The sequence below is a fragment of the Paroedura picta genome, chromosome 8 (assembly GCF_049243985.1).
Source record: "Paroedura picta isolate Pp20150507F chromosome 8, Ppicta_v3.0, whole genome shotgun sequence".
Taxonomy (NCBI): Eukaryota; Metazoa; Chordata; class Lepidosauria; order Squamata; family Gekkonidae; genus Paroedura; species Paroedura picta.
Genome location: NC_135376.1, coordinates 4,449,489 through 4,474,795, shown reverse-complemented (window position 1 = coordinate 4,474,795; position 25,307 = coordinate 4,449,489). Strand labels below are relative to the sequence as shown.

The 25,307-nt window shown below is 46.5% G+C and overlaps 1 protein-coding gene across 1 annotated transcript in view; it reads right to left on the bottom strand.

Annotated features, from left to right (window-relative positions):
• The window catches only part of AP2M1 (adaptor related protein complex 2 subunit mu 1), a 37,131-nt gene that overhangs the window by 11,375 nt on the left and 449 nt on the right, over positions 1-25,307 (bottom strand). Inside the window, exons 2-4 of the mRNA XM_077348144.1 lie at positions 11,915-12,032; positions 4,298-4,563; positions 2,227-2,309 (exon numbers count right to left, since the gene is read on the bottom strand). Coding sequence (XP_077204259.1) covers positions 2,227-2,309; positions 4,298-4,563; positions 11,915-11,988 — 423 coding nt within the window. The 5' untranslated portion in view covers positions 11,989-12,032. The remainder of the gene's footprint in view (positions 1-2,226; positions 2,310-4,297; positions 4,564-11,914; positions 12,033-25,307) is intronic.

Below are 25,307 nucleotides of genomic sequence, written 5' to 3'. Positions count from 1 at the left end.
GAAACATCTGCTTATGGGGCGACTTGTGGCATCCACGATCTGTCAAGACTGCAGCCCTGGAATGTGAGGGGGGGGGGCAGCGACGACTGTCTTGCTGACTGTACAATATTTTCTCAGCGTCTGAATCCCACCGCTAGAACCTACTCTCCCCTCCCCTATCAGTCATATGTTCTGCGGTGGCTACGTGAAGGTTTGCCAGCCCAGCCCAGCCATGCTTGTTCCACATGAGAGTCCAGAGACTGAGGCGGCCTCTTAAGAGAGGCAGGTGCCACCTCTGTTTGGAAGCATTCCCCAGGCTGCCTCAGCGTGAGATATAAGGCTCTCCCTTTCATCCCTCTTGATATCATTCTTGGCCACTAACGTGAACATTGTTACGGTATTAATTGTAAAATTCATCTAGCGTCTGTCTGCTGTTATTTGTCTTGTCAACTTCTTTGTATGATGCCAATAAAAGTTTATGAACAACAACAACAACTACAACAACAAGAAAATACAGGAATGTTATTCAGCACAAAACCAGCCCAAGTCATAGACATCAATTCAAACAATTGCAGCACCTTGCAAACAGTCTCTGGTGTAGGGTTATGACAGGTAGCCCCTAATCTGGAGAACCGGGTTGGAGTCCCCATTCCCTCCTCCACATGCCCTTTGGGCTAGTCACAGTCCTGTTGGAGCAGTTCTCTTAAGAGCTCTTTCGGCCCCACCTGCCTCACAGCGGGTCTGCTGTGGGATGAAAGGAAGGAGATTGCCAGTTGCTTTGAGACTCCTTCGTGTACTGAAAAGTGGGGTATAAAAACCAATTCTTCTTCTTACATACCTTGTCTATTCTTCCAGGTTCTGTTTCAAGGATGCAGCATTTAACTCCTTGAGCAGCTGATCCATTCGCCCTGCAATACTTTAGCGCTGCACAAGGACAACAGAAACACACCTGCATGACGGACTACGCTTTAGGGTTGGGCGCTTCAGCATCCGAAGCGGCCGTCCGACGGCCGCTTTGGATGCTGAAACGCCCAACCCTGCTATGCATAGTATCTCTCTTCCAGCTTCCCACCTGAAGTTATATGTACTCCCCACTACCAACCTTCCTGCTGGCCCCTTCTCCTTTCCAAGCACTAGAACAGCCTCAATGATATGCACTAACTGCTATAATGGTGCTGCAGCCTTTTCTCAATAGCTTTGTAAACTCTCCTAAAACCACTAGGCCCTAATCAAGAGGAAAGAGGACATGTGATGTACCAGACATGGCACGTGAGTGCTGCTGTGGCCCAGGCGACATGTGGGCTTTGTTTAATTGCATGGCTTTCTGTTCCACCTTTTTATCTTCGCAACCACCTTGTGCAGAAGGTAAATGAAAGACTGGCCCACCCTAGCAAGTTTCACAGACTGGAACAGGAAGATAAGAAGTTGAGGTTTTTATACCCTGCTTTTCACTACTGGAAGGAGTCTCAAAGTGGCTTGCAACTGCTTTCCCTTCCTCTCTCCACAACAGACACCCTGTGAGGGAAGTGGGACTGAGAACGCTCAGAGAACTGCGAATGGCCCAAGGTCACCCAGTGGGCTGCATGGGGAAGAATGGAGAATCAAACCCAGTTCTCCCAATTAGAAGCCACCGCTCATAACCAAGCTGGCTAACAAAGATTAGGTTACAGAGGTTGGTAAAACTGGCAGAGCTAATTCAGTGGATTGATGAAACCTACCACTGTCCTTTTGTATGTGAAGTGCTGTCAACTCAGAGCCTGCTTATAGTGACCCTGCAGGGTTTTCAAGGTGAAATACTAACAAATACGGGTTTGTCTGTGTGCAGCAACCATGGAGTTTGTGGATGGTCTCCCATCCAAGCACTGAGCAAGGTCAACCTTGCATTGCTTGAGATCTGTTAAGTAAGACTGGGCTATTCTGGGCCATCAAGTTAGGGCATTTACTTACACCTTTCCTCTAGAGCAGGGTGGACAAACTGCAGCTTTCCAGATGTCCATGGACTACAATTCCCATGAGCCCCTGCCAGCACATGCTGGCAGGGGCTCATGGGAATTGTAGTCCATGGACATATGGACAGCTACCATTTGGCTACCCCTGCTCCAGAATGATAGCTATACGCCAGAATTGCTCAACAAGGCATTTATTTAGCTGGAATCATAGGACATGCTCCTTAGGACTGTTCCCCTAACATTGGCACCCCCAATTTGAGCAGAACGCTACACAACCTCCACCGTCTCCAAACTTTACCTGGCTCTTGATTCCTTGCTGAGTGATGAATGTTTTCAGGGCCCCAGTCTCAGAATTCTGTGGGTAACCAAAGTCCAGGATTTCTACAGAGGGGGTAAAGGGTTATCAGAGAAAGGCGACGTCCGGCAGGTTTGATGCACCGACACAAAAACAGGCAAGTGACACAATGGGGTTAAGGAAATGGCTGAGGGAGCTCACATCAACTGCTGTCAGACATGAGAAAGTTCCCAACAGACGCGATCACAGCTGTCCTAGAGTCAGCGGCAGTGGAGAAGAGACGGGAACGCTTAAAAGAGGGTAGAATCCGGGCCAGCCAATGAAACCTGCTCTGGAGCAGGGTTATCCAAACTGCAGGAGGATAATCTATCTTTGCCGCATTTTCTTTAGGTTTTGATTTTCGCATGAGCACGCCATAAAAATCAAAACCTAAAAAAATAACAGCAGAGTAGCAGGAGTCGCAGGACAGGCTGGCCAGCCAAAGCTTGGGAGAAAAGGAAATCGCCATTAGCTGCCCCCAGCCCCACCCAGCCCCCACGACAGCACAGAGCTGGCCGCTCGGAATCCAGAGGGGACCCACCTGCAACAGGAATACAAAATGATGGCTTTATTTGCATTCCAGCTTCCAGTTGCTTCAAATCCTGTGACAAATGGCAGACCCATGGCTTCCCCCCCTCCCCTCTCCCGGAAGCATCTGCATGAAGAGCTTCAAGAACCTCAAAGGCTTAAAGAATCTCAAAGGTTGCCCAAATTCCACTACTGATGAGATTCCACCATCTGTTGACAATGCTTTGCAAGGCAGTTAAGCAGCCACCATCAGCACCGTAGAGCAGGGGTAGCCAACCTATGGTCCTCCAGATGTTCATGGACTACAATTCCCATGAGCCCCTGCCAGCGTTTGCTGGCAGGGGCTCATGGGAATTGTAGTGCATGGACATCTGGAGGACCACAGGTTGACTACCCCTGCCTTAGAGCACTAAGAACATTAACCACATTCCTAAGGAGCACAGAAGGGTTAGCATTAAAATTAAAAGGGACCTTTGCCATGTAGAAGTCCATGGAGCCACAGAACACACACTGGGAGAACTCACAACTGAAACTTTTCAGGGACTGCTGCTCTCAAGCACTGAGAGTAACCTAAGCAGTTCAGATCCACAAGACCTGCAAAAGGGAGCTCCTCTGCCAGGCATTTGGTTGAGGTCGACCCAAACCATCGCCCCCCAAGTCCCACCCACCTCCTACTATGACTGACACCAATCTGCCCAACCCACTGGGTCCCAGTAAGAGTTAAGCTGAGGTTCTTGCAATTCCATGTTCTAATGTTATTGTTATGATCATGTCAAGTTATTGTTATAATGTTATTGCTGTTATCACCTGTAACCATGTGTTATCTGTTTCTTTTCCTGTTCTCTATAAACCGCCCTATGCCTTCGGGAGGGCGGTATATAAATATAATAAATAAATAAAATAAATATCAAGCCCTTCTATCCTGCCAGCTAGAGCGGCTTGTTTTCACCTTTCCCTTTAACAGTTAAATGTGGTGCTCAATAACAGGTTTATGTTTAAAGGGCTTAAGCACAGCTGTGTACCCTACACTAGCGGTCCCCAACCCCTGGTCCGGAGACCGGTACCGGTCCGTAGATTAGTCGGTACCGGGATACGGCTCCTCCTTGTCCTCCTCCCCAGCTGCTGCCTTGGGGGCTGCCCTGCCACTCTGCCGCCGGCTCACCTTTGGTGCTCTCCACTGGCCACCATGGCTGGGCATCCCCCTTGGCATGGCACTGTGCAGCTGCTGCTGTGAGCGCCCCCCAGTGGGCGGTGGGAAGTCAGGGGTGCCGGTGGGAAAGCAAGGGGAGCAGGGTCTCAGGCGGCGTCCCTTGGCAAAAGACTACCCCCCCCCCGGGTCTCAGTAAAATTGTCAAGCGTTGACCGGTCCCTGGTGATAAAAAGGTTGGGGACCACTGCCCTACACCACATAGCCAGCTGGGCTCATCACACCTGAGCAACTGTTAGAAAGCAGAATCCTCTCCCCCCCACCCCCCACCGGCATGGAGTTAGAACAGCCCGTCCTCACCGTCCAGAAGCTCATAGATCAGCACAAAGTTGTTCTTGATGTTCTCCTCGCTGATCTTCCCAAAATAGGCGGTCATCACATCGCACATCTTGTAGAGGAACTCAAAGACCATGGCGGCGTTGACATTTTGCTTGGTGACGGCGGCCAGCCAGATGTTGGACCGCTTGACGTGGAAGAAGCTGGTGCGGGCGATGTTGGTGACGGGCGAGCGCACCTGCTGCCGCGCATGGATGACATTGACCCGGAAGGCGTCCACCGCATTCCGCCTGGAGAGTCGGGACGAGGTAGGAAGACAGGAGCGAGAGGTCAGGAGCCACCGAGCGGATCCAGCTTGTGTATTATCTATCAAGCCGCCTAGCTGAAGACTTGTAGACGGGACTAAATTCTGGTTCGTCAGGGGCCCTGATGTTGCTAGCACTTCAAAGTTATGTCTCTTCAGGATTTAGCGTGGCTACACGTTACAGCCGACAGGATGGCCTATATCAGGGGTAGTCAACCTGTGGTCCTCCAGATGTCCATGGACTGCAATTCCCATGAGCCCCTGCCAGCAAATGCTGGCAGGGGCTCATGGGAATTGTAGTCCATGGACATCTGGAGGACCACAGGTTGACTACCCCGGCCTATATACTAAATTATGTAAACCTTGGTTCTACTTGAACACAAACACACACAAAGCTGCCTCATACTGAAGCAGCCCATCAAGGTAAGTACCGTCTGTTCAGACTGGCAGCGGCTCTCCAGGGTCTCAGGCTGAGGTCTTTCCCATCATCTACATCCTGGTCCTTTCCACTGGAGATGCCGGGGATTGAACCTGGGACTCTCTGTATGAAAAGCAGAGGCTCTTCCACCAATTCACAGCCTGTTCCCTCAGCCTTAAGTTCTAAGTAGCACAGGGCCTGAAAAATTAAGCTGGCAGATGGAATGGGATACTAAGGAGATTCATCCGGGTGCAAGAGCAAATTGAGAAGTGGGATAAACTGCTTGAGAGCAGGGAGGATCTCCTTTCTGGTATGATCTCCAAGTGGCATGTTCATGTTAGCTGTGCACCTAATGCTCAATACTATTCAACATTTAAGAGCTGGTGCTAAACCGTCAAAGATATAAAGTGGGTTAGTTGGCCTTTTCCAGCTGCTCCCAGATTTACCTTCTAGAGCAGAGGTAGTCAACCTGTGGTCCTCCAGATGTTCATGGACTACAATTCCCATGAGAATTGTAGTCCATGAACATCTGGAGAACCATAGGTTGACTACCCCTGCTCTAGAGGAGGGACTATTGATGCTGCAATTAAGGACAGAGGGATATCCCAACAGAAGACTGGACAGAGCACTCCACTGAATACCTTGGTTTTAGATTTCTGCCACGGCCTCAGTTCTGCAGACAATAGAATCACCTTGTCTGATTGTTTCAACCCTCCTGTAGGAAGAGACTGGCAGATGTCCATGGACTACAAGTACCATGAGCCTCTGCCAGCCTTTGCCAAGCCTGTTAAGTCCCCTCAGTCAGGTTTTAAGGTGTGGCTTTGAAAAATACAATTAATACTTTATATATGAATTAACTAGGGGAAATGTTCTGGATGTTTTATCCTGCTGTCACCCGCCCTGAGCCAACTGAGAAGGGAGAGCTTATAAAGTATTATTAGTATTAATAATGATAATGAAAACCAGCTGTAAAAGCGGGAGGAGCCTCTTAAGGGCTGCCCAGCTCTGCATAAACTGCTAAGGTGAAGCTGTGGCCGACTGGTTTGACTCAGCCGGCAGCCGGAGCGTAGCAGCTATTTTGATCCGTGCTTTCGACTGCGGCTACACGGCCAGAGCTGTCGGGACGGAGCGCTCGACTGGATACACCGGATCCCCCGCGTGCCGCAGTGCCCCTTGTATTCCTGCCATTCTTCTTACCTATTGCTACGGCAGCCAATGAGATGGGATGAACAGAAATGGCGCCAGCGAGGAAAAAGGAGGAGCGACAGCAACAAGAGAGAGGTTAGAACACAACACGTACACACAAAAGCACAATGAACTGAAACAAAAGGGACACAGACGGTGACCCTCCTCCCCACCCCCCACACAAAGGTTCAACGAGGATTTTAAATCTCTAGCGGGGGGGGGGGGGGACTCTTGAGAGGGGAAGCCGCCGTGCACGGAAGCAGGGTTGGTGCCAGGCTTTATTCTGTCGAGCAGCGACTGCAAGTTCACGTGCCTGCAGCACCACGGGCTGCATTACCCTTTGGTCACACGCAAGATGCAAAGAACCCACACGACCTATGGGTTGTTTCTTGCTTAGACTGCCAAAACAAAAAAGGAAGAAGCTGAAATGCAGATCCGCCCTAAAGATGTAGAGCAGCCAAAGCCGAACGGGACAGGAGGCATTCAGATACGGCATCCGCTCCCAAGCTGATCTCGTGACTTTTCAGGCTGAGTCTGGCCCGAATATCCAGAACCGGCAACAGCTTGGCCTCCTGGCCCTGCTAAGGAAGCCACAGCTAATTGCCCTCAGGAAGTGAGACCCACATCACATTACACAAAGCCAGCTTCCCTTAGAAACAGGCAGCGGCAACTCACATGGAGACACAGAGCCATCAAGAGAACCAACCAACTTTTGGAACAAAAGAAGAAGAGTTGGTTTTTATACCCAACTCTTGACTGCCCAAAGCAGCTTACAATTGTCGTCCCTTCCTCTCCCCACAACAGGCACCCTGTGAGGTAGGTAGGACTGAGAGAGCTCAGATAGAACTGCTCAGTGAGACCAGCTCTAACAGAACTGTGACCAGCACAAGTTCACCCAGCTGGCTGTGTGTGGAGGAGCCGGGAAGCAAACCCAATTCGTTAGTTTGCAAGCTGCCACTCTTAATCATTATACCACGCTGGCTCTTAACCACTACACCACACGCAAAACAGGCCAACCTTCTCTTTGGTATAATGACAGCTATGAACAAACATTTTCACTGTCAAAGTCTGTTAAATGAGGTTATGTCACATATCTCAGGGTAGAAGGACTGCCCTCTAGTATCCTGCCCCTCCATGTCCACAGGCTAAAGAACTGTCACATCAACTTAAGTGATTCATCAGTGAGACAAACACTAGATGAGCATTTGTCCAATTCTGTGCTCTTTTTTTGGCTTTTGTGTCACTGTAGTTAAGAGCACAACACTCCTTAAAAGCCACCTTCCATTCTAACTGCAACTGAAAATCTTTCTTTAAACTGCAAATTTTAAACTGAAAATCTTTCTTTAAACTGCAAAATCTTCCTTTAAACTGAAAATCTTTCTTTAAACTGCAAATACTCCCTCTAGTATTGTTTCCCCGGAAGGATCTCTTATGTTTATAGATCACCAAACACCGAGTCATTAATAGGTTTCTATAAGAATCAGAATCCAGTAGCACCTTTAAGACAGTTAAGAGTGCTTTACAAACAGTGTCAAAGAGCAATAACAGGGCTGCCACGCCTAAAGATTATGACGGCTGCCAAGTTTCCAATTTTACACAAAGCACCTTGTGAATTCTGATTGCCCCCTTCTCCCGTTTTTCCTACTCCATAAACGGCAGCATTATGATTTCTGCTGGGATGTGCTGACCCCGCCTACACTCTAAGTCAGGGGTAGTCAAACTGCGGCCCTCCAGATGTCCATGGACTACAATTCCCAGAAGCCCCTGCCAGCATTTGCTGGCAGGGGCTTCTGGGAATTGTAGTCCATGGACATCTGGAGGGCCGCAGTTTGACTACCCCTGCTCTACGTAGTTACATTAGCTCTTTTGTTTTAACTTAAAAGGCCTAATGCTTCGACCAAGGAGAAATCTCTACGTGAGCCAGGAATTCTGCTTTAAAAGAATTCTCAGCAGTGATTACCTAGATGTGAAGCTCATTTACGATGAAATGTGCACACAACTGCAGAACGAGTTGCGCTGAAGCTCTCAGACCATGCAAAAAGCTAGGCATGCTCTCAAGAGGTAGACTTAGCATCACAGAAAAGTGAACCGTGGACTGCACATACATCAGAGTTCCAGCTGGCACAAGTCATGGTAGGTAACTAAGAGATGCCCCTGCCAAATTCCCCTATGGAGGCTCATAAGCCTCATCCCAGAAAGGTTAAAGTAGTGGAATTTGGAGCAATAGTGCCTAGAGAGGAGTTCTCTCAAAAGTCCTTTTGTCTGCCCGGCCAAACATATTTGCCGAATACGCACAGCAGCCCAAGGACAGAGGAGATTCCTCTGGCAGAACTGAAATGTGCTCTTATCAAGGCAGGAAATGGCCTGCAAAGCAGCATTTACAGTTTACCTGACCTGGTCTTCTCACTCTTGTGTACGGCTGGCTGGCTGCAGCAGGGTGGCAATGGGCTTGACTAATAGGTTATCGGGAAAGAGGCTGTGTTGCCAGAGAATCTAACTCACCCGTAACTCTCAAATTACACTAGCAAGTGGGATTATCCGCCACACGGCATGGCAGCATAGAGCCAATTGGGTCAACTCAGCTTTGGCAAAAAAAGCGTTTCTTCCGGGTTCCAACCTCCCAGAAGATCTGAAGTAGAAGAACGCTTCCGTGGAAGTGATACAACTTACTGCCTAACCAGAGCCCTTGAAAGACACACACAAATACACCACTCGCTAGGCCAAAGTCTGAAGCGACAAAAGGCCTTTGCCATTTCAGTTGTGACCCCGGCACAGACAGTTCCTTTCATGTTTCACAGGGTATGCCAGTCTCTTGTTTGAATACGCTTAGCGATTAACTACCAAATAAAGGCTCAGATCCCATGCCTTCATGCCACACTCACTCCTCTTCGGCTGCTACTGGATGCACATTTCCTTTGGTGCAAGAACAACGTTTCACAGGGAAGAGTGTGAGGGAGTGACACCCACAGGCGTTTAAGTGCAATTTTACAACAAAAAGTTTTTATACACTGGGGGAGGGGGTGAGTGTGTGTGTATATATCTATCAAATTCATGCATGATGCAGAGTTTTATATTTGATGATGATTTCATTAAAATTTTGGGGATATGGTTTTTGCTTTTTTGCAACTGACATTTATATTCTCATACATAAGGTTCTTCTCCCAACCTTTTTGGCTATTGAGAAAGGCCAATGCTTTTCCAAGAGATCCCAGAGTGCCTAAAAGAGCTCGAGGATCACCACAGTGAAAGAGAAATGCACATGGGATGAAGACATAGGATCAAAGTCTCTCAACTGGATGGAGAGTTATGTTCTGTTTTAAGACATTAAAACCAGCTGAAAGATACCATGAGCCATGAGGGGAGTGCAAATATTTCTTCTGGCTTCCTACGAAGCAAACAAAGGTACCAAACTGGGTTTGTTTTTTATGACAACAACAGTACTACAATCACGACTTCAGGTTCTATCTGACCAATTCTTTACTTAGGGCAATGCCTTTTATAGGACCAAGACAAATAAGAACATAAGAAGAACCCTGCTGGATCAGACCACTATTCCATCTGGTGAGACACGTCTGGCCACGACCAGAGCCAGAGCTTTTTCAGTCCTGATCCCAGAAGAGCTGAGGGCTCTGATGGAGCTGTCAATGTTCCACGGGGCCTGTAAGACAGAGCTCTTCCAACAGGCATTTGGTTGAGGCTGGTCCAGGAAGATCGGGTCCCTCCCTATCCTGAAGAACCCTGCAGAGGCATGGCCTCTGGTCAATTCGGTAGGGATACCTCTCCCGAGGATGGTGGTGGATATTGGGGACCAGTGTGCCCTGGTGTCATAGGCTACAGTTGGTGTAGGGGGAGGAATATAGATTATTTTCCCCACCACCGAGGACTATCGTCATTTATGATTTATGGGGTTTTATTCTTTTATTGTAAACTGCCACGAGCTGGGCTGGTTTCGGGAATGGCGGTGGACAAATCCAATCAATCAATAGTCCATTATTATTATTCTATAATTCTATGATTATTATCATTATTTAGATTTACAGCCCACCACTCCCCTAAGGCTCATGGCGGGTAACAGCATAAAACCCCCAATAAAAACCCCTAAAACATAAAACCATCCTAATACATAACACATCAACCAACCCAATACGGCGACATTACCAAAGGAGGAGACCAGGGATAGCCTGAAGGACTGCAGAAGAGGGGGACCCGATCACACCAAGTGACGCCAGCCTTAACCGTAAGCCTGGTGGAAGAGCTCTGTCTTGCAGGCCCTACAGAAAGCTGGTAAATCCCGCAGAGCCCGCAGCTCTTCCGAGAGCTCATTCCACCAGGTAGGGGCAAGGGCCAAAAAGGTCCAGGCCAGACGCACCTCCTGGGGGCCGAGAACCACCAACAAGTTAGTCCCCATGGAGTGCAAGGCCCTGCAGGGGGCATAGGGTGTCAGGTGGTCTCTCAAGTATGTGGGTCCCAGACCGCGGAAGGCCTTAAAGGTTAAAACCAAAACCTTAAACCTGATCCGGCTAGCAACTGGTAACCACTGCAGCTGCCTCAGCACCAGCTGGATGTGGGTCCTCCAAGTTGTTCCTGTAAGGACCCTAGCAGCTGCATTTTGCACCAGCTGCAATTTCTGGATCAGGCGCAAGGGTAGGCCCATGTAGAGATTCTGTCTCACGCAGCTGCAATACAGAAGCCACTTCTTGGTCTCCAAACCCACTGTTAGATTCAGGGCCTAATAGATACCTTAGTCAAAAAGAAGTGAGAGAAGCAACAGTCCAGGTGAGCAGAATGAAAGTAGGCTACCTTCACATCCCAGCAGTTATTAGAAGGCTGGTGCTAATTTCAAGAAGCCTTCTAAGAAAGAGATGGCAGATAAAATGACCTTCCTGAAACTGATCCAGAAGGTCCCCTAATGTTCCTTTACTTTATTCTTCACCATAAAGCAGAAGCATGCGTGAAAAGGATCTAGGAGTCTTAGTAAACCATACATTGAACCTTCCAGTAAGATAGGAACCTAAAGGTTCAGCTGCAAAAAAAGTTCTCCTTCAAAATACAAACACACGTGGCCACTAGAACTACCTTCACGTTGAGTCTAATTTATCCTGGTATGTGCAAAATGACAAAGCCTAAACAAGGTTTTTATCATAGGCACCTGTTCTCCAGACATGCATCTTATTTTTCAAGCTTACATTTTAAAGCTACTGGTTGCATTCATAGCTAAGCATCAGGCATGTGCAGATGTGAAAATGGGAAGGCGATCTCATACGGAAGAGCCCAAACTGTAGAACACAGGGACAAGCCCCGCCCCAACAAGGATTGTTAAGTTGTTCAACCCCGCCACCTAGAGGAGGAGCTCTGTCCCGACCATGAAAAGCCATGCCGATGAGCCTGTGGTTAAGATAACACAGTTCTCATAAATTCCACTTTTTGGCCTCCAAGTCACACTCATCAGGTTTGGATCAATGTCACTGCAAGTTTTGCTGGGAATACAGAAACCAAGACAGCATCAGAGGAGAGCTGTTCTCCTGGATGTTGCCCAAGTGGAAATCTCCCTGGGAATGAGACAAGACCTTTCATACCCAAGGATACAGCAAAACAGACATAGCCTGGATGCAACACGACACACGTAACCTCCATGCACGCACAGTGAAAGCAGCACCGACAGCTCAGGGACTGCAAGAAGCTGAATTGGGGTGCGGAAGGAAAGCAGGAGAAAGATGGTGTCAAAGCAACTTACCCAATGTCATCTCGGTAGACTCGAGAGATTAAGACCTCTCCCTTGTGATTATAAATGAACAGGCCTCCAATCATGGTGGTAATCTTAGTGTTCTTTTTCCATGGTGCTTAGATTAGATCTGTGAACACAGAAAACAAAATCAGGCCTGCGGTACAGAACATAAATTGTTTTATTTGACAGATGTTGATTTAGTGACTGCCTGATTTAGCCAAGTTAAACTAGTACAATCCCTGGACACTGGCCTCTTCCCATTATACCTTTATATTTGTGTTACAATAGTCCAGTTTTACCCATATACACACTGATGATTTTGTTCTGGAGAAAAACACTGAAGCGTGTTAATGTGAGGACCACAATCTTATTAGATTCTTCCTCCTCCAACATAATCCATAAAAGGATTGGCTTTTCATACACAGGGCCTGTACTGGAGCTCTACAGAATTAACCAACCCTCTCCATTTTGTAGAGCGCAGCTTTCTAAAGCTGACAAACGGAAAAGGACCACTCATAAGAATGATGCAAGTCCAGAAGTATTACCTCCCCAGAATGCACTGTACCTGTCCACCTCCCTACAACTAGAAACCTACCTGCAGAAAGAATGGGGGTGAGAGAGAACAGAGAGACAAAGAATGGGTTTTAGAGAGACAGTGCTTGTTACTAGTTCAGGGGTGGGCACACTGTGGCTCTCCAGATGACCAATCTAGTCTATTACAAGAACTGTCAGCTACATCTTATTTCATGCTCCTTCACTATTTCCTCCTCCCTTTCCCTGGCCCAAGGTTGCCAGGTGAACTTGTATAATAAGAGTAAGGATTTGAACCAGATTCTAATATTAAGCTTTCACCACTGTTCTACACTGGCTTGCATTAGACTGAATAGCAGCAAGCAGTCATGCCCTGGCAACTACATTGTAGCAAGATACCTAGTGATTGCTGGTGGGTCGGGCCTTGGTAAGTCTTCCGTCAAAGGTCAATCCATTCCTGGAAAAAGCCCTGACCTCACGATGTGATTTTTACTGACATAAACCAAGGCTTGAAGGCTAACAATACTGTTGATTTCCAAACCTTCAGTTTCTTACATTTCACATTTTTCTGCACACTTAGAGCTTTCCTCAGGTTTGTAGAAAAATCTGTTTTGTCTGTTCATGGCTCCACTCTCCAGATTTAAGTATCCACAGATTTTGCCATATTGATGATGGCAAGGCCAAATACCACCCTTCTGGGATCAGTATGTTTATTCAAACTGAGGTAATACAGTGCAGAAGTCTCGGACAGAGTACAAGATACTGTATGGCAGCTACATTAGCTATGGCTGAACAATATGAGGCAGAATGACTCATGAAACCAAGTTGCCACAATTTCCCTTGAAGAGGTCAGATGTACAGTTCCAAGTAACTGTTTTGAACATTTCTGTGGAATTAATTTTGTAACAGTAAGCACAATTCCAACAGAACAGAGGACACGAAGATCAAAATCTTTTAAAGCAGATTCAAGACGACAGGGATGGACCACGTTTAAACCAATCATTCTCTCAATTACTGTACTGCTGTTGCACTGATTTGTGGGATAAACACCATTCCAAGTTTATTACGAAGCTTCCCGTAATACCAAGTCCACGTACACTTAAATGGCAAATCACCGTTTCTCTAACTCCTAGTCTGATAACTATCAATATCTACAAAATTTAACAGTAAAGGTAACTAGCTAAGTTACCTAAGCAAACGCTGGCAGGGGCTCGTGGGAATTGTAGTCCATGAACATCTGGAGGACCACAGGTTGACTACCCCTGGTCTAGGGAAACCTCCTTCTGAGAGATCCAGCCGTCTCCGCTGTACAATTCCCAGGACTGGACAATGCTCTAGAACAGGGGTAGTCAAACTGCGGCCCTCCAGATGTCCATGGACTACAATTCCCAGGAGCCCTTGCCAGCGTTCGCCAGCGAATGCTGGCAAGGGCTCCTGGGAATTGTAGTCCATGGATATCTGGAGGGCCGCAGTTGAACTACCACTGCTCTAGAAGATCTGGTCTGCTGCCAATCAAACACAACTGCCTCTAAATGGTTTAGACAGGCTGTTAATTCTTGTCTGCAGGCTGACCCTGGCATTCCAGGAAAAGAGTAAAAAAAACAACTGTTCAAACAATCCTTCACATTTAGCCTTAAGGCAACATTTGTTGCAGTTAGGCTTTTCCAAAAGCTAATTCCACTGCTGCAATTGTTTCTCGGGTTACTGTAACATTTGACTCAAGTATCCTTTTTGTTCTAAATGCTCAAATATGCAAACAGAAGAGTCGTCAAAGTGATCCAAAATAAGTAGCATCTATAGCTGTTCAAAGCATTACAAGTAGGGAACTCGCATGTTAATAATACCCCCTCCCCTAAGCTGTCTCTTCCACCCTGCCTTATACCTGCTGCTCCCCAACTGCTTGGGCTCCCTCTCTCCTCTTGTCCTCCCTCTGGCCAGCGCAGCCTTCACCCTGAGCTGCAGACAATTAAACACAAGAGTCTAAAAGCACCAATTTCTTATGAGGCTACCTCAAGGCCTTGTGAGGCAGCCTTGCAATATCTTGGCTTTTTAAACATTTTAATCCACCACTGCACTTTCAAGATTCTTCTGCCAACCTTAACATCCCCCCCTCCCTCTCCAGGGAGAACGGACTTATCCTTGATGCACACCATGGGGTAATCCACGGATATTGGTTCAAATCAAGAACCTCAAGTTTTGGCATACAAGTAGCTTGTGGGATTGCTTTGGGATTGGCTTTAAGAGATTTGACAGCATCTCGGGCAGGAAAAAAAATCCTACCACCAGCCATGCAGAAAAAGAGGGTTAACTTGTTTGTATTTCTCAAGGATTAAGCCCTACAGATGGGGACCTGTAAGAAACTTGCAGTACCTACCATGCCATTTCCCGTACCTCTGCTTATTCTCTCTCCCAATCACGTCTTCTCTCAGTCTCTCTCCTGCCATTCCTCCTACTTTACACCTCTATCTTACTTTAGTCTTTCTCCACTGCCTACTGTCACTCCTTTTTATCTTTCTCCCTCGCCCAACTCATTACTCTTTCTCTCTGATCCTGATCACAGATCCTTGCTTGCTGACAACCCCACCAATCTCCCCTTCATGTGCCTGCTAGTTGTCCTTTCCTTCCAGATGTCACCTACCTTGGCTGGAAGCCTTGACTCTCCACTGAAAGGCTTACCTGAACAGCCCTCTTTTTGTCGGGGAAGTTCAGAGGCCACAGTGGGTGAGCGATAGGGTTGTGAGTGTCCTGCAGGGTGCAGGGGGTTGGACTAGATGAGCCAGGAGGTCCCTTCCAACTGTAGGATTCTATGCAGATAGGAGCCCTGCAAGCCTGTCTCCTTGCCACTCCCCAACCTGCACCCAGGCCCAGGCGTCCCAGTGAGAGGGAAACCTCACATCTCCCCACCCCCATCTCCCCACCCCCTGCCTTGGCTGCTCACCACTTTGTTGAACTCTTTCTCCACCCACCTGTAGCCTCACTACCTAAGGAGGAATATAATAGCTGCACAGGTGTGCACAAAACTACTGATTGGGGGGGGGGTTATAAAAATCATGAAGGTATTTAACATTTTGAGATTTTTCTGCCAACACCCATGTTTGGAGCAAAGCCTCCTTTCTCTGTCCAGGCCTGATTCAGATATCTGCAGATTGTCTTGCATTTGATACAGAGATTCTGCTCAGCAATTGTCCAGAGGTTGGGAGCAGCCAACCACTCCGAAAGCCACAAGAAAGTATGCAAGTTTGTACCAATTGCAGCATTCTCTCTGGACACTACTGGGACCGGTGCAGACCTATTGAGGTGTGTGCTGTGCCAAAGATTTAACAGACTTTTATGGCACACAAAAATTACACAGAAGTCAGGGAACGTCTTGAAAACTAACAAAATTTATTTCAGCAGGAGTGCCTGAGAGACAGAGCTCACCCCAGGCTCAGTTGAATACCCACATAGCAGAAGGGGATTCTACAAAGACAGGCTTTGGAAAAGTCAACTGCTGTTGTAGGCACTAAAGGCCGGTTACCTTAGTTCAATACATTCATTCCAGAAGCAAGACTTATCTTAGCCTCATGCAGGGCTGCAGGACAGAGATTAACAAATAACATACACAACTATTTTCAACTGTCTTAGATAACAGGATGGCCATTTCAGAATAAACTCTTTCACATACTGCTCTACAGATGAAACTTCTGAACAGTAAGAATGTGTCTCCTAGAGTAGCGATCCCCAACCTGTGGGCTGCGGACCACATGTGGTCCTTCGACTAATTGGAGGTGGGCCCCATCCCTTTACAACACACTTCATTGTTGTGGCGTGTCTGTATCTTATTTTGAAGGGATGTTTAAACATTACCATAGCGATCAGAGAGCGTTAGGGCAGTGGTTGAGAGTAGAGGAGTAAACTACCCCCCCCCCACTGGGCCTCAGTAAAAGGCGTTGAGTGGTCCCCAGTGAGTGATCCCCGGCATTGAGTGGTCCCCGGTGATAAAAAGGTTGGGGATCACTGTCCTAGAGCTAGGATTCTGGATTTGAATAATGGAGATGACCAGCCACTAATCTGTTATCTGCAGGAGCATCCTAAACCGTTCAAAGCTCAATAAGAGGATATGACCCTGTTGAGGATGGCGCTGCCAATGTATCAAGCTTATGGTCTACTTGGCTGATCATTTCTAATGCTGTTGTCAGATCTAATAGAAGCAGCAGTGCCAAGTGGCCTAGGTCCAGTTTCCTCCTGTGTAGTTGTGAATTTCCTGCATTCTGTAGGAGGTTGGACTAGATGACCCTTGAGGCCCCTTCCAACTCTATGATTCTAATGGTCTGTCACAACTCACGAAAGCTCCTATCTTGCCACAATTTTTGTTTAGTCATTAAGTTGTTATTGGGCTCCTGCTCCTTTCTAGCATCTCCTTTCTAGTGTCTCACTGCTACCAACTCCAAACAAAACTGTAATCATCTCTTCTGCTTCAGGATCACCTATCTAGTGGAAGCCCTATCTGGATTTCAACTCGGGACTTCACCAAGAGAGCTAGGACCCTTACTGAAGAAGGGTTTGCTTTACCAACCATTCAAAGTTACAGGAGTGCGGCACATATGCAGCACATACGCGTAACACTGTGCAGCCTTGGAAAGAACTACAGAAGCCAAGCTCCAGCACACAAGGACAATCCCAACTGCCAACAATGTGGCAGGAAAGAACACTATGCCTCAGCATACATGCCGGAACAGCTTTGCGTTTAGAACTCGCACTCCAAGTCGACCCAGGAAATTGTCTACTGGATCCACAGGAAGCAAGGCGGATAATGCCTAGCCATGTTCACTGGCACAGTAATCCACTTCAGCAGACCCAGGAGTATAAGAAACCCCAGGCCTCCTGAAGCAGGTCAGGTCCTCACCATTTGGGACAAGGAGATTCTGACTGCTGCAGCTGCTTTTCCAAGTTTAACTGTATCAATGTTTCCTAAACCTCCAACAAATGAGGAACGCTTCTTTGAACTGAAATGGGAGATGATCCTGGAACTGCAAATGAGGAATTGCTGATTAAGAGAGAAATTAAACCGCTGCATTTCTGCACAAGTCATTATTCTAAGAATGTTTTCCGTTTTGAAATGGAGAGCAGTGAGTGACTCATGCAGGCATAGAGCAGGCAGACTCTTCTGTGAATGTGTGTTTTGGGCTCACAGGAACCAGTTAAGTACATTCTTTGCAGAACTGAGTGTAGGAGTTACTCAACAATCCACCCGATTTGTCATATATTTTCCACATCCTACTGTGGCAATTCTCAAACCGGCACTCCTAGACAAAAGGACAAATTCCTAAATAAAGCCGTTTGTGCAAAATTTACACAAGGAAGTCTTCTTTAAAGGAGATATGAAACAATGCAAGTTCCGTTACTGGCTCCGTGCCCTGGTCATCAAGGAACCAGCTATCACAGCAGCTGCTGACATTCTAGAAGCTACAAGAGTGGAAGACTGCCCATGCGATGTACTTCTGATCTCATCTGATACTCTCTAGAGGCCTTCTGTTGATCCTACTGTTCCTCTGTGCTGCTTGAGCAATAGCTACACCAGAGAGCAAATTCTGCAACAGGCATATCTTGTTAAGTTCCAAAAGTTACGGCAGACTATCAATCCCAGAATAAATAAATAAGTCTTTTAGCTAAGGCACCAAGATAATATAGGTGCTGTATATTAATTCTAAACATCATGACAGCATAGCAGAAATCTTCAGGTTTCCCCAAAAGCTTTATGAAGTAGTAAGAAATCAAGAAGCTGTGGCAGAAACATGCACTCCAGACACACACACATGTACCAACTCAGTAAATTTTACCACAGCCTTATAATTTTGCAACTGGCCAAACTTGCATTATAATTTTTAAAAACATACCATTTAGATACTGTTTGGTAGCCTACAGCAAGTCACAATTAAGACAGGATTTTAAAGAGAGAGATTTTTTTCATAGCATAACTGTGATGAAAGGAAAACTATTTCACCAATTTACAAAATCCTTGATAAAGCTGCGATTCTCTGTCCTAATACTATGGTGGTTGTGACAGGTGGTGAACACAGCTGACTAATACACCATAGTAACAGCCTCCACCATGTCAGCAGAAAGGATGCTTGAAACAGAATCTCTCTTCAGCAAGAATAGAAAACACACAGGAGAATCCATCTTCAGTTAACCTAGCCAGTGAGATATACATTCATGTCAATATATGATCATAGCCACTTTCTAAAGATGTACATACGCTGTAGGGGCCCTGTGATAGGCAATCACTTACAAAAGGTTTTCAACCTGTAACTGAGGCCTGCATGGCAGCAGAAAGAGCTGTCTTCTTAAACAGAGAAACAGCGGCCTGCTGAAGCAACTTGGGAGGCCAGAACTACCATGGCAGCACCCGCAAACAAGCCCTAATGAGAAATGACAAGGGTTTCCTCCGGCACTGAATTCCTCAAGGCTTGTTACATGACAAGGCAGCAAGCTATGCTTCCACCCACTCCAAGCCAAACTGCTTTAAGGGGAAAATATGGGAACGCTGGCTGAAACCCTTTATCACTGGCACCTTGCTAATGAAAATACTTTTAAATTAAGTCTTTTTTTTTCCTTTTGATGTTGCGCTCACTGAATTGCACCCAACTGTAATGACACAGCCCCGCCTTCCAAACCTCCACAAATTGGATGTGTCAGAAATGGGAACATGGGGGAGGCCACAGAGATTACAATTACTTAGCTGCCACCGTTTATCAAACTGCTTCAAAGCAAACAATAACTGTTTTGGTTTTGAAGGATACTGCACAGAACGTTTCTGGAGCGTCTCAGCCTGATCAGCTGACAGAACTGCAAAATATTAACAATCCCAGTACGAGGCTTGAAGTTAAATGAAAATAGCATGCTTTTAAATCCAGTATTCTAGAAAGCCTCCAGCAAGACAGACAGGAAGGAGGGAGGGACAGTATGGCTCTGTGGTAGAGCATCTGTTTGGCATGCAGAAGGGTTTCAGGTTTAATCCCCTGCATCTCCAGTTAAAAGATCTGGGATCAGGTGATGTGAAATATCTCTGCCTAAGACCTTGGAGAGTCACTACTAGTCTGAGCAGACAATACTGACTCTGATGGACCAAGAGTCTGATTCAGGCAATTTCATAGGTTCATATTATCACCAGCAACACCTGTTTGTGTACTGGCATTTTTGGAACACTGCAGTAGTCAAGATCAGAGATTCCATTAGATGCTATCAGCAGCACTTCAAAATGCTGATATCACTTTATTTCAGAAATAACCTTTTGGGGAGTAGTGGGTTGCAGGTATGAAGAACATGAAGTGGGTTTTAGTTTGCAAAACTGCATGCAAACGGTTCTCTCTCTTGAGGCCCCATAAGACCTCTGCAGATGTCTCATTTAACAGACTACTACTAGTAACTCTGGCATCATCTAAGAGCAGTAATTATTTTAAAGAAAGGCAGAGACCAAAGATTTATTCAAGGCAGGAGCATTTGAGTGCATGCATTCTTCCATTTTGTCTGAGGAAGGGAGCGCATGCACTCGCAAGCTCACACCTTGAGTAAATCTTTGTTGTTCTTAAAAGTTGCCATTGGACTCAATTTTTGTTTGGCTACTTCAGGCCAACATGGCTACCCACTTGAATACTAACGAAGGCAGCTGAAACCTTTCAACCTTACAGCCTTCAATGAAAGTAATCATCATGACCTAAGAATCAGAAATGCTGATTATATGAACTTAGGCAAATTGTGAGTGGGTGGGCAGACAGGGATGTGCCAGTGCTTGTCACCTGTGGTCTTTCCTTGCATACTCAGGGGATTATAAGTGCCGCTATGGAACGGTAGAATTCCCTCTAGTCCAGGCTGAATTCTGGAGATTTTTGGTGGTGGATCACTTGGGCATGAAATTGGGGTCATCGTGGGTAGGCAGGTAGTTGAGAATTCCTGCACTGTTCAGGGGGTTGGATCACCGAGCAGTGATATCAGGGCTCTCTCAGCCTCACCCACCCCACAGGGTGTCTGTTGTGGGGAGAGGAATGGGAAGGCGACAGTAAGCCGCTTTGAGCCTCCTTCAGGTAGGGAAACATGGCATGTAAGAACCAACACTTCTTCTTCTTCACTAACCCTGGAGGTCCCTTCCAACTCTATGAGTCTATGGATGTAAAAGATTGTGTTATATCGAAATTTGAGTCCAGGAGCACCTTGACTATCAACCAAGTTTTATTCAAAGTATATAAGCTTTCTCGTGCATGCCTGCTTCTTCAGATACCCACCTGAATTGTGTTTATATAATTAAGGGATAAAGGCTCATTTGCCAATTATATACAGCTGAAAATGCTTAAACCTTTCCCAAGGCTCAGGAAAACAGGTAAAGGGTTACATGTGCATTCCATTCACACCTTCCAGCCTTCCATTTTACCTCATTCCATTTCAAACCCCCCCACCCAATCATTTTCTAGAGAGTTTTGGAGAATAGTAATATTGGTCTGAAGTAGAAAAGCTAGATTCCAGTCCAGTTGCACCTAGGGACCAACAAGATTTTGGGGGAGCGAGCTTTTGAGAGCCAAGCCTCCTTGGTCAGAAAAAAAAAGGCGGGGGGACAAAAATTCCTGATATCCCACCCAGAATGGAGTATTCCAAAGGAAAGAGTCAAGATGCAAAGGTACAGTGCAACAGCCTTCCCACCTTCTGACTAGGACCTAAGACAGGGGTTCCGGGGAACCCTGGGGTTATGCAAGAGCTCCCGAGGGGTTACACAGCCTTTTGAAGGTGTTTGGATGGGCGCCGACATAGGGTTGTGAATGTCCTGCATAGTGCAGAGGTTGGACTAGATGACCCAGGAGGACCCTTCCAACTCTAAGATTCTATGACATCAATAGATATCACTGATGCTCATTTCCCCTGTTGCTCTACATGCCTAGTCTCTTTCTCCATGATGTTAACTGATTTGCTGACTGGTTCTCACACCTTACATCCACAGGTCACCACTCCCAGTGTTCCTTGAAGCCTGAAAAAACATTTTGGGGGTTCCACCATGGTCATTATGATTAACAACAGCTTTTGTCTTATAGCCCACTCTTTCTTGCTGGCTATTCTTTTTGGCCCCCTTCAAGGATCGCTGCCTTGTTGTGGCAAGGGGGCTTGCGTAGTTCAGTGAAGCTATGAGCTATGCCGTGCAGGGCCACCCAAGACGGACAGGTCATAGCTGAGAGCTCTGACAAAAGGTGATCCACTGGAGAAGGCAATGGCAAACCACTCCAGTATCTTTGCCATGAAAACTCTATGGACAGTTCCAATAGGCATAACGATATGACGCCGGAAGATGAGCCCCTCAGGTCGGAAGGTGTCCAATATGCTACTGGGGATGAGCAGACGGCTAGTACGAGTAGCGCCAGAATGAATGAAGCGGCTGGGCCAAAGCCGAAAGGACGCTCAGTTGTGGAAGTAACTGGTGGCGAAAAGACAGTCCGATGCTGTAAAGATTTTTATTCCATAGGAACCTGGAACGTCAGATCCATGAATCAAGGCAAGCTGGACGTGGTCAAACAAGAAATGACAAGACTGAACATAGACATTTTAGGAATCAGTGAACTAAAATGGACAGGAATGGGTGAATTTAATTCAGATGACCATCAGGTATACTACTGTGGACAAGAATCTCGCAGAAGAAATGGAGTAGCATTCATAATCAATAAGAGAGTAGGAAAAGCAGTCTTGGGATACAATCCCCAAAATGACAGAATGATCTCAGTTCGAATCCAAGGCAAACCATTCAACATCACAGTGATCCAGGTCTACGCCCCAACCACTGCTGCTGAAGAGGATGAAGTTGATCAGTTCTATGAAGCCCTACAACACCTTCTAGAAGCAACGCCCAAAAATGATGTGCTTATCATCATGGGGGATTGGAATGCTAAAGTAGGAAGCCAAAAGATAACCGGGATAACAGGCAAGTTTGGCCTTGGAGTACAAAATGAAGCAGGGCACAGGCTGGTAGAATTTTGTCAAGAGAATACAATGGTCATAGCAAACACTCTTTTCCAGCAACCCAAGAGACGACTCTACACATGGACATCACCAGACGGTCAACACAGAAATCAGATTGACTATGTACTCTGCAGCCAAAGATGGAAAAGTTCTATCCAGTCAATAAAAACAAGACCAGGAGCTGATTGTGGTTCAGATCATGAGCTTCTTGTTGCAAAATTTAGGCTTAAATTGAAGAAAGTAGGGAAAAGCACTAGGCCACTCAGGTATGAACTAAATCATATCCCTGACGAATACACAGTGGAGGTGACAAATAGATTTAAGGAATTAGATCTGATAGACAGAGTGCCTGAAGAACTATGGACGGAGGTTCGCAACATTGTACAAGAGGTAGCAACTAAAACCATCCCAAAGGAAAAGAAATGCAAGAAATCAAAATGGCTGTCTAAGGAAGCTTTACAAATAGCTAAGGAGAGAAGGGAAGTGAAAGGCAAGGGAGAAAGAGAAAGATACACCCAATTGAATGCAGAATTCCAGAGAAAAGCTAGAAGAGATAAGAATGCCTTCTTAAATGAACAGTGCAAACAAATAGAAGAAAACAATAGAATGGGGAGGACCAGAGATCTTTTCAAGAAAATTGGAGATATGAAGAGAACGTTTCATGCAAAGATGGGTATGATAAGGGACCAAAATGGTAGGGACCTCACAGAAGCAGAAGAGATCAAACAAAGGTGGCAAAATTATACAGAAGAACTATACAAGAGCGAGCTTAACATCCCTGATGACCACAATGGGGTAGTTACTGACCTGGAGCCAGACATCCTGGAATGTGAAGTCAAATGGGCCTTAGGAAGTCTGAGCAACAATAAAGCTAGTGGTAGTGACAGCATTCCAGTTGAACTATTCAAAATCTTAAAGGACGATGCAGTAAAAGTGCTACACTCAATATGCCAGCAAATTTGGAAAACTCAACAATGGCCACAGGATTGGAAAAGGTCAGTTTACATTCCAATCCCAAAGAAGGGCAATGCCAAAGAATGTTCAAACTACCGCACCATCGCACTAATTTCTCATGCTAGCAAAGTTATGCTCAAAATCCTACAAGCTAGGCTCCAGCAATATGTGGACCGAGAACTTCCAGAAGTACAGGCAGGATTTCGAAGAGGCAGAGGAACTAGAGATCAAATTGCCAACATACGCTGGATCATGGAGAAAGCTAGGGAGTACCAGAAGAACGTCTACTTCTGCTTCATTGACTATGCTAAAGCCTTTGATTGTGTGGAGCACAACAAATTGTGGCAAGTTCTTAAAGAGATGGGAATACCAGAGCATCTTATTTGTCTCTTGAGAAATTTATATGCAGGTCAAGAAGCAACAGTGAGAACTGAACATGGAATCACTGACTGGTTCAAAATTGAGAAAGGAGTTCGGCAAGGCTGTATACTGTCGCCTTGCCTATTTAACTTGTATGCAGAGCACATCATGAGAAATGCGGGATTAGAGGAGTCACAAATTGGGATCAAGATTGCAGGGAGAAATATCAACAACCTCAGATATGCAGATGATACCACTCTAATGGCAGAAAGTGAAGAGGAACTAAAGAGCCTGTTGATGCGGGTGAAGGAGGAGAGTGCCAAAGTTGGCTTGAAACTCAACATCAAGAAAACAAAGATCATGGCATCCGGCCCTCTCAATTCCTGGCAAATAGAAGGGGAAGAAATGGAGATAGTGACAGATTTTATTTTCCTGGGCTCCAAGATCACTGCAGATGGGGACTGCAGCAAAGAAATTAAAAGACGCTTGCTCCTGGGGAGGAAAGCTATGGCAAATCTAGACAGCATCCTAAAAAGCAGAGACATCACCCTGCCAACAAAAGTGCGTTTAGTCAAGGCTATGGTCTTCCCAGTTGCAATGTATGGCTGCGAAAGTTGGACCATAAGGAAGGCCGAGCGTCAAAGAATTGAGGCTTTTGAACTCTGGTGCTGGAGAAGACTCTTGCGAGTCCCTTGGACTGCAAGGCGAACAAACCAGTCAGTCCTAGAGGAGATCAGCCCTGACTGCTCTTTAGAAGGCCAGATCCTGAAGATGAAACTCAAATATTTTGGCCACCTCATGAGAAGGAAGGACTCCCTGGAGAAGAGCCTAATGCTGGGAGAGATTGAGGGCAAAAGAAGAAGGGGACGACAGAGAATGAGGTGGATGGATGGAGTCACTGAAGCAGTAGGTGCAAACTTAAATGGACTCCGGGGAATGGTAGAGGACAGGAAGGCCTGGAGGATCATTGTCCATGGGGTCGCGATGGGTCGGACACGACTTCGCACATAACAACATTCTTTTTGGATTTCTTGGTCCTCAACTTGTCCCAGGAGAGTTGACTCAACAATGCTTTTTAAGTAATTTATTTTATTATCCTTCTATACCACCCTCCCTCGTGGCTCAGGGTGGTTCCCAGTGGCCCTGCCTCAGCCTAATACAATACATCTCGGTTTGAAATGCACAACTGTTTTAACAGCGAGAACTTGCACCTCCTCGGGAGGTGGAGGGTTCTCCATCTTTGGTCATTTTTAAGCAGCGGCTGGATAGCCATCTGATGGAGAGGCTGATTCTGTGAAGGTTCAAGGGGGTGGCAGGTGACAGGGGATGAGCGAGAGGGTTGTGGGTGTCCTGCATAGTGCAGGGGGTTGGACTAGATGACCCAGGAGATCCCTTCCCACTCTAGGATTCCCTGAACTCCCCTAAGGCCGTAATACAGAGCGACGCCCCAAACCTGGGCCACTTCCACCCCTGTTAAATAATGCAGTCTCCAACCACTTCGGCAACCTTGGGCAAAGGGACTCCAGGCGCGCACTGAAAGCGCGTTTTTTAGCCAGTGCGGAGGCGCCCCTCCCCCTTCTGC